The sequence below is a fragment of the Uloborus diversus genome, chromosome 6, assembly GCF_026930045.1.
Source record: "Uloborus diversus isolate 005 chromosome 6, Udiv.v.3.1, whole genome shotgun sequence".
Lineage (NCBI taxonomy): Eukaryota > Metazoa > Arthropoda > Arachnida > Araneae > Uloboridae > Uloborus > Uloborus diversus.
This window is the reverse complement of record NC_072736.1, coordinates 62,541,561-62,554,938: the sequence shown is the minus strand read 5'-3', so window position 1 is coordinate 62,554,938 and position 13,378 is coordinate 62,541,561. Positions and strand designations below refer to the sequence as shown.

Here is a 13,378-nt window from a genome sequence, read left to right as displayed (position 1 = left end):
ACTAGGGGCACGGTCCTTGGAAGGCCCCATCCTGAATCAATGTTGTATAAGTTTTAAAAACTTTTTGGGGAGGGGATCCGGAGACCAAACTGACAAAAGGGCACCCACATTTACCTTCAGCGGCCTTGTTAGTCTTCCCTTCTACTATAATTCAAAATTAAATATTAAATAACTGTTTGAAGAATGCAGAAAATATCTTGAAATTTCAAACACTCACCCATCACACAGAGCTATGAAAGATTACGTACTTTTCAGTCAGTATTTTAACTTCTCCGTAGTTAAGTCCCGTATTTCTTTTTCAAACTATATATCGGACAGATAGAAATCTAAGTATCGTTACCGCAGTAGTAGATATATATTGATATATGAAGGTATATCGGTATATTGCCCAGCCCTAGTATTGACTAATTGAGAGCATTTTTTCCAGTTTGGATTGATCCTTTCCAAACTTAGCACTGAGTTTGGTACACACACACACACCCAAAGCTTCAAAATGGGTATTTTGTCACTGCATACTTAAGGGGGAAAAAAAGACTTAGAATGGGATCAAATACAATATAAATCTTAGCTAAAGATGTTAACTTTACCTATTTATTATTTAAATATATACTGCTATTTATAATAGTCCTTTTATTCAACAGAATTTATCTTTTCTAATGCAACTTGTTGAATCAAAATAATATTTGAGATTTTTTACAACATATCATTATAAAAATGTCAAAAAACTTACTTTAGTGAATGAAATCAAAATTTATAAAACTAAGGATCACTTGTTAAGATAATTTTGTCACCAAAATTATAGCTTTGGACAGGTTTTGAACAAAAATTTAGGTTTTTGACAATTATGTCAAAAAAGAATTTTTGACATGAAAGTAAAAACCATGGCTAAAACCTGATAAAACCATCAACTGTAAAAAACTTAACAACCTTAGAAATGGGGAGTCCCGTTAAAGATATTCAAACATTTTATAATGCTAAAATTTCATTTTATGTGAATTCTTTGGAACTAATGTTGCATATCACCATCTTGGCGACTTTTCCTGTTGGCGCCAAAAAGCGCCACCAAGGAATTGTTGTATGATGACATACGTTCTACGACATTCTTAGCGATGCTTTCTCTGGGGCCAACAGGAAAAATTCAGATAAAAATACATGATTAATATAAAAATTTATAAACACAATTTACATTAAAAAAACATAAAACCACAGCAAAAAACATTGCGAGTATACGCTACAAAAATACCAAAACTAGAAACTTTTTGCACACAAAGAAAAAACACTAAAAGTTATTTAAAATGCCTAAATTAGCAAGTTTTTATTCCAGTCCATTACATAAATAAATACCAATAGAAGTGTTAAAGATTGACCTGTTAAAGATATTCAGACATGTTAAATCCTAAAGTTTTACTTTATGCAAATTCTTCACTGGATTGCATTAAAAAAAAATTTTCATTTATGATAGAAAAATCAACTTACTTTTCCTGTAATAAATCTTGAAATTTCTCTCTGGCTAAATTCATTAAGCAGTCTACTTCTTCTTTGGGCCTTTTAAAATTTTCTATGCTGAAGGTGTAAACAGTAACTTCAGTTATGCCCAAATCTAAGCACCATTCTAAAGTCTTAAAACAAATAAATAAATATATAAATACCTATATACACATTTACATACATAAAAATACACTACTGCTACATCAGGAAGAAATGTAAAGTAACAAAATATTTCTTGGGCAAATAGATATAGATAGGCTGATAGTGTTTTCGTAGAATACAAAGTTTATTTTTGCGAAGTTTGCGAAAGTAATCTTTGTAATAACACAATATTTTACATATGTTCATTATTTACCAGGTCATTTATTTTTTTTGTTATGTAATTAGCTGATGTTAATACCTTTCTTAGTTTCGTTATTATTATTATTTCTTTTTTTCATGTATTTAATCCCCGAAACACAAAGGAAGGGGGTTATAAGTCTGATGTGTGTGTGTCTGTCTGTGACACTCTAACGCCTAAACGGAAGGACTGATTTTGAAAAACTTTTTTTTTTGTTCGAAAGGAGAGTTGATCGAGAGTGCTCTTAGCCTAGTTCGAATTCATTGCTGGCCCACAAGGAAATTAAAAGCAATGATTTAAAATTTTTATCTGTTGCTAGTTTCTATTTGTTAACAAATAAAATACTTGACATTGATTTTAAACAATATGAAGCTTTTAAAAGGATTTTCAATTTTCCCTCTTGATACTACAGTTGCAACTCAGTCGGGGGTTTTTACAATTTTTATCGTTGCTTGTAAATGGTAAACCTACGTTGTTGTATACTCCAGATTCGAAGTCTCAGTACTTAAAAAGTTATTTTTCAAATACGTTTTCAATTTGTGGTCACTTATTACATTTTGATTATGTTGCATATTATCATGCTTATAAAAATGCTCAGTCGTCACTACTGTTATACTAAGAATCAGGGCTGAATTTACCTATTAGCTAAACAGGCTATATAGTTTAGTTTAGAGCCCCTGCTTTGTAAGGGGTTTCCAACTCCCGAAAAATTGCATGATTCGTTCCTAAAAAATGAAAAGTAGAAAAGATAAATTTCATTTTAAAATGTTTGAAAACCTTGAAAATTTGGAAAAGTTTGGCTACAAACCTAAAATTTTAAAATTTCTATCAAATGGGTGGGGGGAGAGGGGAGAAATGAGAAAATATGTTAAATTCCTCTAATTGCTACACCCTGCTTCAAAAATGTAGAAAACAGGGTTCTCACATTTCTGTTACATATATTACTTGAGAAAAATATTTTGTGACACACGTGTTTCATATCTTGCTATTTATTTAATCCCTAATAGGCGAATGCAGTATTTTAGAAATTCTTTTTAACCCCCCGACACACAAAGGAAGGGGGTTATAAGTTTGACGTATCTGTGTGTGTGTGTCTGTGTATCTGTCTGTGGCACTCTAGCAGCTAAACGGGTGGACCGATTTTGGAGAAAAAAATTTTGTTCAAAAGGAGAGTTGATCGAGGGTGTTATTAGATAGGTTGCACTTTTGGATGACATTAATTAACAAAGATATTAATTAAAAATCTCTAAAAGGTTTTTTGCGATTTTTGCAGTGAAAACTTACTTAAAAATTTAAAAACTTTGTACCAAAATAAAGAGTTTTTTTTCTGCGTCTGATAGAACGTGTTTGGAACTTCCATGTTACATAGAATTCAAATTATAACGCTTTTTAAAACTGATTTTAAATGCGGCTAAGCCTTTATTCACTCGATTGATAACCGAATTCATTGTTGGCCAACATGGAAAGAAAATGCAATGATTTGAAATTTTTATCCGTTGCTAGTTTCTATTTGTTCACACAGAAAATACCTGTAATTGATTTTTAATAGTACAAGGTCTTTTAAAGGATTTTCAATTTTCATTCTTGAATCAACATTTGCTGGGGCGGTCGGGGATTTTTAAAAATTTTAATTTTAGTCCTACTTGTGTGTTGCTTGCTTTTATCTAACTTCTGCATGTTGTCAATCTGTTCAGTTAGCTAGGAAAAAAATACACAATCTCTATTCCTTTTAAATTTCTAGCCTGCACTACTTGTAATAAAAAAAAAAAGTTCTTGTAATGAGAAATTTATAGCTTATTCTTTCATTTAATTTTAAAATAGTTGTTTCTTACAAAGTTTGTAAAGCTTAAACTATACAACCAAGTACTAAAATATCAGAGACTGGAAAGTGCAAGTGAAGTCCTTAAAATATTTTCAATTGCTCTAGAGTCCATAAAAATAATTAGACAAGTCTTTTGAGCTCTTAACCAAAGTGTTTCGATTTATTTCTAATGAAGTGTTTAAATTATGAATTGTCCAAATGGACAGTATCATTATGTTACTATCTAGTTACCTATTTTCTAAATCTGTGCACCATTTATTTTAAAGCATTTTTTACTACTGATGATTTTATATTTAATTCATTGTTGTATTTGTCGGTGAGTTGGAGGGGTGATAAAAAAACAATTTGTACCGAAAGTAATAATGCATAAATAAACTTTTCACCTCCCTCGCTCTTTCTTCCTATCGGTTGCTGACATTGATTTGTCGAACCAAAACAACTTTTAATTTGTATTATCTTATTTTGCAAAAGAGTATATAGCTTTAAATTTTTTTTTTTTGGCCTATTTTCCCTCGATATTTTTGTAGTTCCAATTACCCCTTATATGGCTTCAAAATGCAGAATTTTATGTCTATTTATTAAATTTTTCTACGGGGGAGAAACCCCCAGATCCCCCAAATTTGGGGATATTCTGTACACCATTTACAGGAGAGCCCTTTACTACTCTCATGGTACCATTCCCCCTCTTAAGGTCAAACCCAAAAGCTTGAAGTATAACTCTAGTAGAACAAAATGCACTTGAAAGAGGTAAGCAAAATTATTTTTTGAACTTGAATAAAAAAAAAGGGGAAAGAACTTTCCCAGAAAGCGATATCTTTCTTCCAGAAAAAATTATCCACTTCTCCCCCCCCACAACCCAATATATATGTGAACATGCACCGGAAATATTGGCGCCCACTAACTATTTCTCTTTTCAAATTAGAAGGGAGGAGCATGAGCCCTGATCTGTAATAAATGTGTGGTTCATGAATGAGAATAATATGAAATCAAAGTTTTGAAAATATTCCATATACTTAGAGGTATTACAGTAATCCTTCGTTATATCGTGCTTGTTGGGAGACAACAAAAAAGAGCGATATATCCGAAAAAGCGATATAACCGAGGTCATTAAAAGTAACGATTCAGCGTACCAATCATATCAGTGTTTCATATAGTTAGGATTTTCTCAATAAAAGCAAAAGAAAATTAGTTTTCCAATGGGGTTGTTTCCTTCAGCCAAAAGTAGTACTTTTTGTCACTGAAATTGATAGAATAAGCAAAAAAAAAAAAAAAAAAACATGGACTCGGAAAATACTTTTATTTTTCCAACAGTTATTTTTTAATTAATTTTTTTAAATGTCCGATTCTTCAAACAAGGTGTGGTGTTTATGACGTCACAAATGATGCACTATGGCGCATCTTTCTACCGCATTTCCACGTTATGATAATCAAGAAGCGAATTACAATTGTGCTCTACGCTTGCTATCAACCATATTGTTGCCAATACACGTGAGTAAAGATGCAAATTAAATATTTTGGACCGTGAATAACAACATTGAATGGCATTTCATCATTTGTGATGTCATCGGCAGAAGCATTAAACGATGAAAGAGCACCGATTTAAGTAATTTTTTTTAAAATATTAAACTTAAAGAAATTATTTAAAAAATGGTCAGATTCTATGTTTTTAAGCATGCTCTTTTAGAAAAAAATACTTTTAAAATTTTGGAAACGACCCCATTGTTCTTCAAAAAAATATCTTTTTCTATTGCTTCATGTTAGAATATGAATAGAAGTTGCAGCTTAAACTGCAATGAATCTAGATGGATAAAAAACATACTTTTTTTTTGTAGTCAAAGAAATACTTTTTCTGGGAAACATATAGTTTTCTTTGGGGTCAAAAGCAAAATAACATTTTTTAAATACATTTTTTCGGGAGACATAGGGAAAGCAGGATATATCCGAATGAGCGATATAATGAAGGGTTACTATAATAACATAATTTACTTCAGATTAACATAATAGGTGTGTTTTTCTAAATAGAAACCATTATTGAAACTATTTTCCTCATTGTCATTTTGGTATACACAGAAGAGAAAATACATACTTCTGATAATTTTTCAAACCCTAAGGCATGTCCTTGAAGCTTTTCCATTCCATTTTTTGTTGCATATCTTCTGTTACCATCCATAATAAAAGCAACATGTTTTGGGATAGAACCACATTTCAATACATCAATGCAAAGTTTTTCAAGCCAAGTGCGTTTGCTCTCCCGATACCATGCCATTTTCTGAAGGGAAAAAAAAGAGACAGTAAGCATAACTGCATTTTTTTTCTACACTGAAAACTGAGCAAAGAAGTACAGTAGAATACCTTTATAATGCCGACCTATATAACGCAATACTCTATAAACCGCACAACTTTTCAGATGTAAACAATAGGTTTTGAAGTCTTAAAAAATCCCTCTGTTTGCTTTACAATCATAAGAATTTATAGGAAAATTAAATTCTGAAACAGTTTTTCATCTTCCCATCTTAGTTCAAAGCTTTTAAATGAAAATTAATACTCAGAGAAACAGAAAATACCAGATGGCTCTTGAAAAGGCAGCTGTTATGCAAACCATGAAGCTAGCAGAAGCGACTTGTGAAGTCACTAGTGAAACATATTTATTTGTGAATGACTAAATGTAATATTAGTACTTTAATACTCATTGCAGATAAAACTCATTCTGAAGTGGTAATATATAGCTATATTCTGAATATTAGTTTCAAAATTTGTGAAATGCTCTGTATAACACAAACACCTGTATAACGCAAAAGATCTGGTCCTAAGGTGTGCGCTATAACGGTCTTCTACTGTATTAAAAAAAAAAAAATAATGAATGAGCTTTTCTAAAAAAAGGCTACATCTAAAGCTGATTTAATTAGAATTGAAACTATGTTCTTATTGAAACAAGTTCAGTAGCCCAAGCCTGAGTACGGATCATGTATAAGAGCAGTGTGTGGTACCCATCCTTTTTACTTTCTTCCATATCTAATATATAGAAGACAGTATTGCTTTCGTCCAAATTTTCGAATTTCGAAGGATTTGAACGCTTTGAGGTGTGCTGAGTCAATTTCGACCAATTTTGGAAAATGTCTCTGTGTGTGTCTGTATGTGTGTGACAGGTTTTTTGTGGCCACTCCACAGCAAAAAGTACCACATGAAATCAAACAAAATTTGGTACACATACGTGCCCCTATGTAAACTTGTGCCCATTGGTTTTTGGCGTGAATTCCTCCAAGGGGGGTGGAGCAATGGAACATTTCTTGAGTTATGTGTGCCTGCTATTCCCCAAAAAGTAACTGGCAGAATCAAAAAAAATTTGGTCCATATCTTGCCCTTAACATGTACAGGTGCTGATTCAATTTTGATGTCAATAGCTCAAACGGAAGTTGAGCTGTAGAACGTCTTTTGTTGTCACTTGCAGGGTTGTTCCATTATGTCCCCCCTAAAAAAAACCTTGGAAAAACCTGAAAAAGGCCGTCCCTGAAAAAATGTCATTTTGTCCACCTTTTTGGTAAACTGAAAGTTTTTTGTTAAAAATTTGAAGTTGGAAAAAAAAATTATATAGATTCTTACTATTCAAGTAATAGTTTACTATAAAAATAGCATACAAAAATATGTATGTAAACAATTGATTGTAAAATATTTTAAAGTGAAAATGAAAAAAGTAAGATCAGTTGAAGTGTATGTAAGTGTGTATATAAATCAAATGAGTGTTAATAAGTTATAATGTATGTAATAGCATTTATAAAAACAAACACATCAGCTGTACATTTTAAGATGTTTACCTGTGATGTGGAAGTTTATTGCCCATAATAAATGCATTTATAAAATTAAAAAGTAAAAAAAAAAAGTTTTTAAAGATTAGAGTCTCAAAACATTAAAAATCATATTCAACAAAAACTACTTGATATTAATAAAGGAAATGTTGACATATGAAGTGAAATCTTTTCTTGTAACACAAATACGAATGTGATGATTAGTAACAGGCTCTGAATTCAGCTATGCTGTTTCTAGTCAATTTCTTAGTCCCCAATGAAGATTATTGGCCCTTTAAAAGCTATCTATCCCCTTGCTCATTATAGCCTCTTCCGATACACTGTTCTAAGTACATACACAACCCTACTAAAGATGTATTTATTCTTGGTTTTTGTGACATAAACATATCTATAAAAGCATGCAGAGTACATAAATATATTACTAGGGGGAAACAGAAAAAACTCGAAAAATATAACAGTAAAATATTTTTAGTCTATAAATCTTTGTTTTGTGCTTATTCACATTTTTAATTTTAATTACCGTTAAGTAAAATTTGATTTATAATTAGTTGCACCAATGTGTAATTAAATTTTTTTTTGCATTCATTAAATTTTAAAATTAACAATCATTCTATTTTAACTAAATGATTAATTCACAATAGATAATGTATTACAATTATATACTAATTGTGTTGCACCATAACAACAAATTTATGTATGTATAATCAGTTGATTTTTCATTTCGTCCAATTTCTTCCACCATCCCGGATTTTTTTCAAAAAAGTGGACAAAATAGCAACCCTGGTCACTTGTGACTGCTATATCTCAAGAAATAATAAAAATCAAACAAAAATGCATTGAGAAGTAGCCCTTAGAGGGTCATTAGCTGAAAAGGGGGTGGTGCAATCGAATCTTCTTTCTTTTTCATTGCTAGTGCTATATCTCAAGAAGTAATGCTATGTTCTGGATCAAATTTGGAATAAATGTAAACCTTTATGTAAATAGACTTTGGTTCAATTTTGCATGGTCAATTAATAGGTTATTTAAAGCAAATGAATATGACATATCTATTTAATGAAGATAATAAAAATTTGTGCACAATACATTTGTGCCGTGATTAAATATAATTGATATTTTTTAGATAACTTATAAGAATCTTCTTCTTCTTACTTATCTCTCTGTTCTGAATCAGATCAGATCCATGAGGTTGTTCACCTTAATCAACTTCAAGACAGAAGCAGGTCTCTTCAGTAGATCCTCGCGTACCAAACCAACACAAAAATTCAGATATTGTGCAGTGGCCTCTTCAGTATGACATTTGGTGCAAATTGGGAAAGTCCTATTACCATGGGAAAATCTGAGGGTATTTAGATGACTTGTGCTCAGGCGAGTCAAAGCAGTTTGATCTCTCCTGTCACCCTCAAATCCAAGGGAAACACCAGGACTCTTGCAAAAATACCATGGATGCTCACTAGCACATCTCCAAGAGCTGTTTATAGTATCCTTACATCTGAAGTATAGTTCAAGGTACATATCACTATTCTGAGTCATAGTAGAGCCCTCTTTTGCCAGTCCATCCGAAATATTGTTATAACTCAAATTCACATGACATGGAATCCATTGTAAATGGAGGCCTCAAGAACCGGACAGACTCTTGAATTTTTTAACAATTCTAATTCCCTTTTGATCTGCAATGAATCTCCAATTTTGCAAGTATAGGATTGAACTGCAGCTCTCTGACTTATATAAGAATAGATGATTCGTGTACTCATAAACCTTAAAAACCTGCCCCTTGAATATGGGCCTGCTGGGAGCTTATACTATTAATGCAAATTTTTGCACAGTCAGATTTTTAGAAACCATTTTCTGAATCTTTGGCTCCAAATATGTAACACTGTGCCTAATCGTGTTTTTTATTTTGTAACTATGAGCATCAGGACAACCGGGCACATGGGTCTGCTTCAGGTGTCGTATGTGGCATGTAGATCGGGCACCATCAAATAAGAGAAATAGGGTTTTTCAAAAAGAAAGTAAACAGGTTGATTATCCAGGATACAATGTGAGCGAGGAGCATCACTTAACAACCCATGTGAGAATTTCTGAAATTTAAGTATGGAAAAACAGCACCCAATAATAACGCAATGCTTGGGACCCAAGGCTTTGCGTCATAAAGGTTTCGGTGTTATATATAGATCATTTCACAAATTTATAAAATAATATTTAGAATAGAGATTTTCAAGGATGATCTGGTGCTATTTTTTACTGTGAATACTTTTTGCTTTTAAAAGCTGTAAATTAAGGTGGAATGATGAGGAACAATTTTGAAATTTAATTTGCCAAAGAATTGCCAAGTTTTATTTTAACTACACAGCTTATAGGTCATTTTTCAGAAGTTGTGCGGTTTACAGAAAATTGCTTTACATAGATTGGTAGCTTGAAAGATATTCTGATGCATTAAAATCCTTATTCACAAGGGGTAAAACTTATTTTAGGAGGGGCTCTCTTATTTTGCGTGGCTCTCTCTCTTTAAATTTTTCAAGTATTTAATTTTGTTTAAATATGAATCAGGCCCATCATTTGAGCAACCAGGGGAGGGGGTAGATTGCCCCCCCCCCGAATTAAAAAAATAATGTTAATTATGCATTTTTGCTTCAATTTTGATGCTTTTTTCAACATTGAATTCATATCCGTCCCCCATCCCACCCATGGAAAACTTTAGAATGACGAGCCTGCCCTTAATGTTAGTTACTTCTGCATTCACTATATGCAATTGCTGCATTAACAAGTTGTTCTTGTCATTGGCTAAACTGTGCATATTTTTCAAGCATTTTTAAAACAGAAAACTACTTAAGAAACAGAACACTATCGAACAGAACTCTATGTATTGCATAACATAGAAATAGAATCTATGTTCTTATCTTAATAAAGTTAGTACAAATGAAACCACTCTAATATGCCACATACTAGACAGCCCGGTTATCACATCCTCAGAATGCAGTTTCTTTCTTATTAGAACGCCTCAGTCAGGAATAGTGAATAAGAGGCAGATGTCAGTTAATTCTTAACTGAGAAGTTCTATTTTAATAAGAACAAAACTTCGGGCTCAGGATGTAATAACCGGGCTGTCTGGTATATTGTGTTTAGTTCTGCCTTGGCTCTGACTTAGGGGTGATAACTTACTGCCAGGGACGGATCCAGACAAAATTCTCAGAGGGGGCCACTTTGGAAAATACGATGCTTTGGAAAATTTTTGAATTTTACAAATATCAATGTAGCCCACCTTTACTAGAGCATTTTTTCAGGAATTTTCACTAGGTGATGGGAGTTTTAACATAAAGGTTGCAACCTTCCCAATAATTTTCCTCTTTTCTTAATAAATGTGTGCATGTATCGCCACCTCAAAGTGGTATTCCTATAATCAGTACTGTGTTCTGAGGTGACTGTATAGGACTTCTGATTTAAGAGGAAACCAATATGAACCAACCGTAAGTATAATATCAACTCCGAAGTAAAAGGGGCTCGGAAGTTTCTCTCCTGGAAAATTTTCGAATTTGTAGTCTTAAAAACGCATTTTAGACGATCTTTGGTAATATTAGGAGAGATGAGGGTCGGTAGCGATCCCCTGTATATTTTTCGAAATAGTAGCTCTAAGAATGCAGTTTTAGACGATCTTTGATGATGTTAGAGGTAGGATTTGAGGGCCCATCTAAGGAAATTTTTCTTATTTGTAATGCATTTTGACTCTCTTTCGTAATATTAAGGGTTCACGGTTCAGGTTCCCCCCCGCCCCCCGCTCATTTTTTGAAATTGGAATCTTAAAAACGCAAACATTATCTTCAATAATGTTAAGAAGAGGGAGGTTTGCGGGTTTCTCTGGCAAATTTTTTTGCCACTGTAGAGTCGAAAATGCAGTTTAATACGATTTTCTCCTGATGATACCTGGAGCAGAAATTTGAGGGCTCACACCAAGAAAGTTTTCTAATTTGCAGTCTTAAAGATGCATTCTAATTATCTTTGGTAATGGTAGGGGAAAAGAGGTTTAGAGAACGAAAGCCCCTCGAAATTGTAGCTCTAAAAAGGCTGTTGTAGACGATTTTCGATGATGTTAAAGGACAGGAGAGATTAAAAGGCCCATCCAAGAAAACTTTAATTTATAGACTTAAAAATGCATTCTAGATTATCTTTGGTAAGGTTAAGAGTTGAAGAGATCCTAAGGTCCATTCTCAAATTTTTTTCAAAAATTGTAAATGTAGGTAATTCATGATTCATGATTAACTTTTAAAGGACCAGCAATTTTTCGAAATTGAAACTCAAGAAACGTAATTTTTGAAGATTTTCAATGATGTTAGGGATAGAGGAGCTCTCCCCCGGAAACATTTTGAAACTCAAGCGTTCAAAACAAAATTTAGGCCAATCTTGAACGACGTTGGCGAAAAGGAGAGGTAGGAGACCCTCCCCTGGAAACTTTTACAAGTTATTTTTTTAAACATGGTTTGTCGACGATCTTTGCTAATATTAACAAGAGGAAGAGGTATGGTTTGGAGGGTCCCATATTAAAAAGGGAATGAAGAATAATTACATAGCAGTGTATAAAGCCAGGTTAAAACTTAAACCTAACTTTAACTTAATGCGGAATCATTAAATGTATAACTTTTTATCTGACTCTTACTAGCACATATCACTTTTCTTCCCCTCATGGGGAAAGTAAACGCATCTAACAAGACGAGCCCATTATGCTAAATGAACCCAAATATTTGGTATATACTTGATATTTTTGAAATTTCCGTGGGGTGGCCATGCCTTCCTCTTGCATAATGTTCAAATAAACTTTTACTATACAATTTTTCAACTCACATTGAGTTCAGGAGTACAACAAAAAGCTTCAACTCATTTAACTGCTTAAAGTAGGGTTGGCTCATTTTTGCCATCGGTGGAAAAAACCATTCTGGCAAAAATACCTTTTGCCAAAGTGGTAAAAATGGAAATTAAGCCAAATTCCTGAAATTTGGCGTTCAAGAAGCCAATTTCACAATTCTGTAAAGCTGAATTAAACAAGAAGATATGTACATGCTTCTTTTCAGTTCCTGATGGGTTAATATTTAGAAACAATTTTTTGTTTCTACATAGAATGGTTCCCATGGTTAATATTTTGTTTTCTACTTGTCTAAAAACAGAACTAAAAAAATGTTTATGCTTGTTTCACTCCAGTTTCTGATTTTTCAAGAGTGTATAACACTTGATCCTTAAGCAGGCTTGCCAGATTTCTGCAATGTTAAACCAGGACATCGGAATGCCCCCCTCTTTTAGCCTCCCTAGCATTCAGAATAGTACACACCTGTGGCTGATTTTTGAAGTGTTTTCTAGGATAGTTTTTTCTCGATGCTATGAATAAATGGTTACTAATTATGGACCTGAAACAGGATTTTGTCTGTAAACCGGGACTGTCCTGGTCAAACTTGGACATCTGGCAAGCCTATACATGGCTATAAGAAGTATAAAGAGTACATACATACATACATATATATATATATATATATATATATATATATATATATATATATATATATATATAATAATAATAAAAGTGAAAAATATTGAAAAGACCACACCAAGAGCCCATAGATGCACAACGCAGTAAAACTAAAAAGCCAATATATATATATATTTTTTCACGAAGATAATCCCATAGGTGATTTCACGTTTTGAATATTTCATGAATTTATGCAGACGTTTGTCACCATAAGCCTTTTAAACGGCTGGACAATCCGGCAAGTCTACCCTTAAGCCCGGTAGCAGAAACTGCGAGACGCGAGACGTGCGTTGCAGATTTTCCCGTGGCCTGCAGATAATTTTACCGAAGAACAAAAAGAAAGAAAGAAAAAATAAATAAATAAATAAAAGGGGAAAAAAAAGAAATGCAGCTTGGGAAAAGATCATCTGGAGATC

At 32.8% G+C, this 13,378-nt stretch overlaps 1 protein-coding gene across 1 annotated transcript in view; it reads right to left on the bottom strand.

Annotated features, from left to right (window-relative positions):
• The window catches only part of LOC129224413 (dehydrodolichyl diphosphate synthase complex subunit DHDDS-like), a 60,270-nt gene that overhangs the window by 43,067 nt on the left and 3,825 nt on the right, over nucleotides 1-13,378 (bottom strand). Inside the window, exons 2-3 of the mRNA XM_054858861.1 lie at nucleotides 5,737-5,919; nucleotides 1,477-1,619 (exon numbers count right to left, since the gene is read on the bottom strand). Of these exons, the coding sequence (XP_054714836.1) occupies nucleotides 1,477-1,619; nucleotides 5,737-5,916 (323 nt within the window). The 5' untranslated portion in view covers nucleotides 5,917-5,919. The remainder of the gene's footprint in view (nucleotides 1-1,476; nucleotides 1,620-5,736; nucleotides 5,920-13,378) is intronic.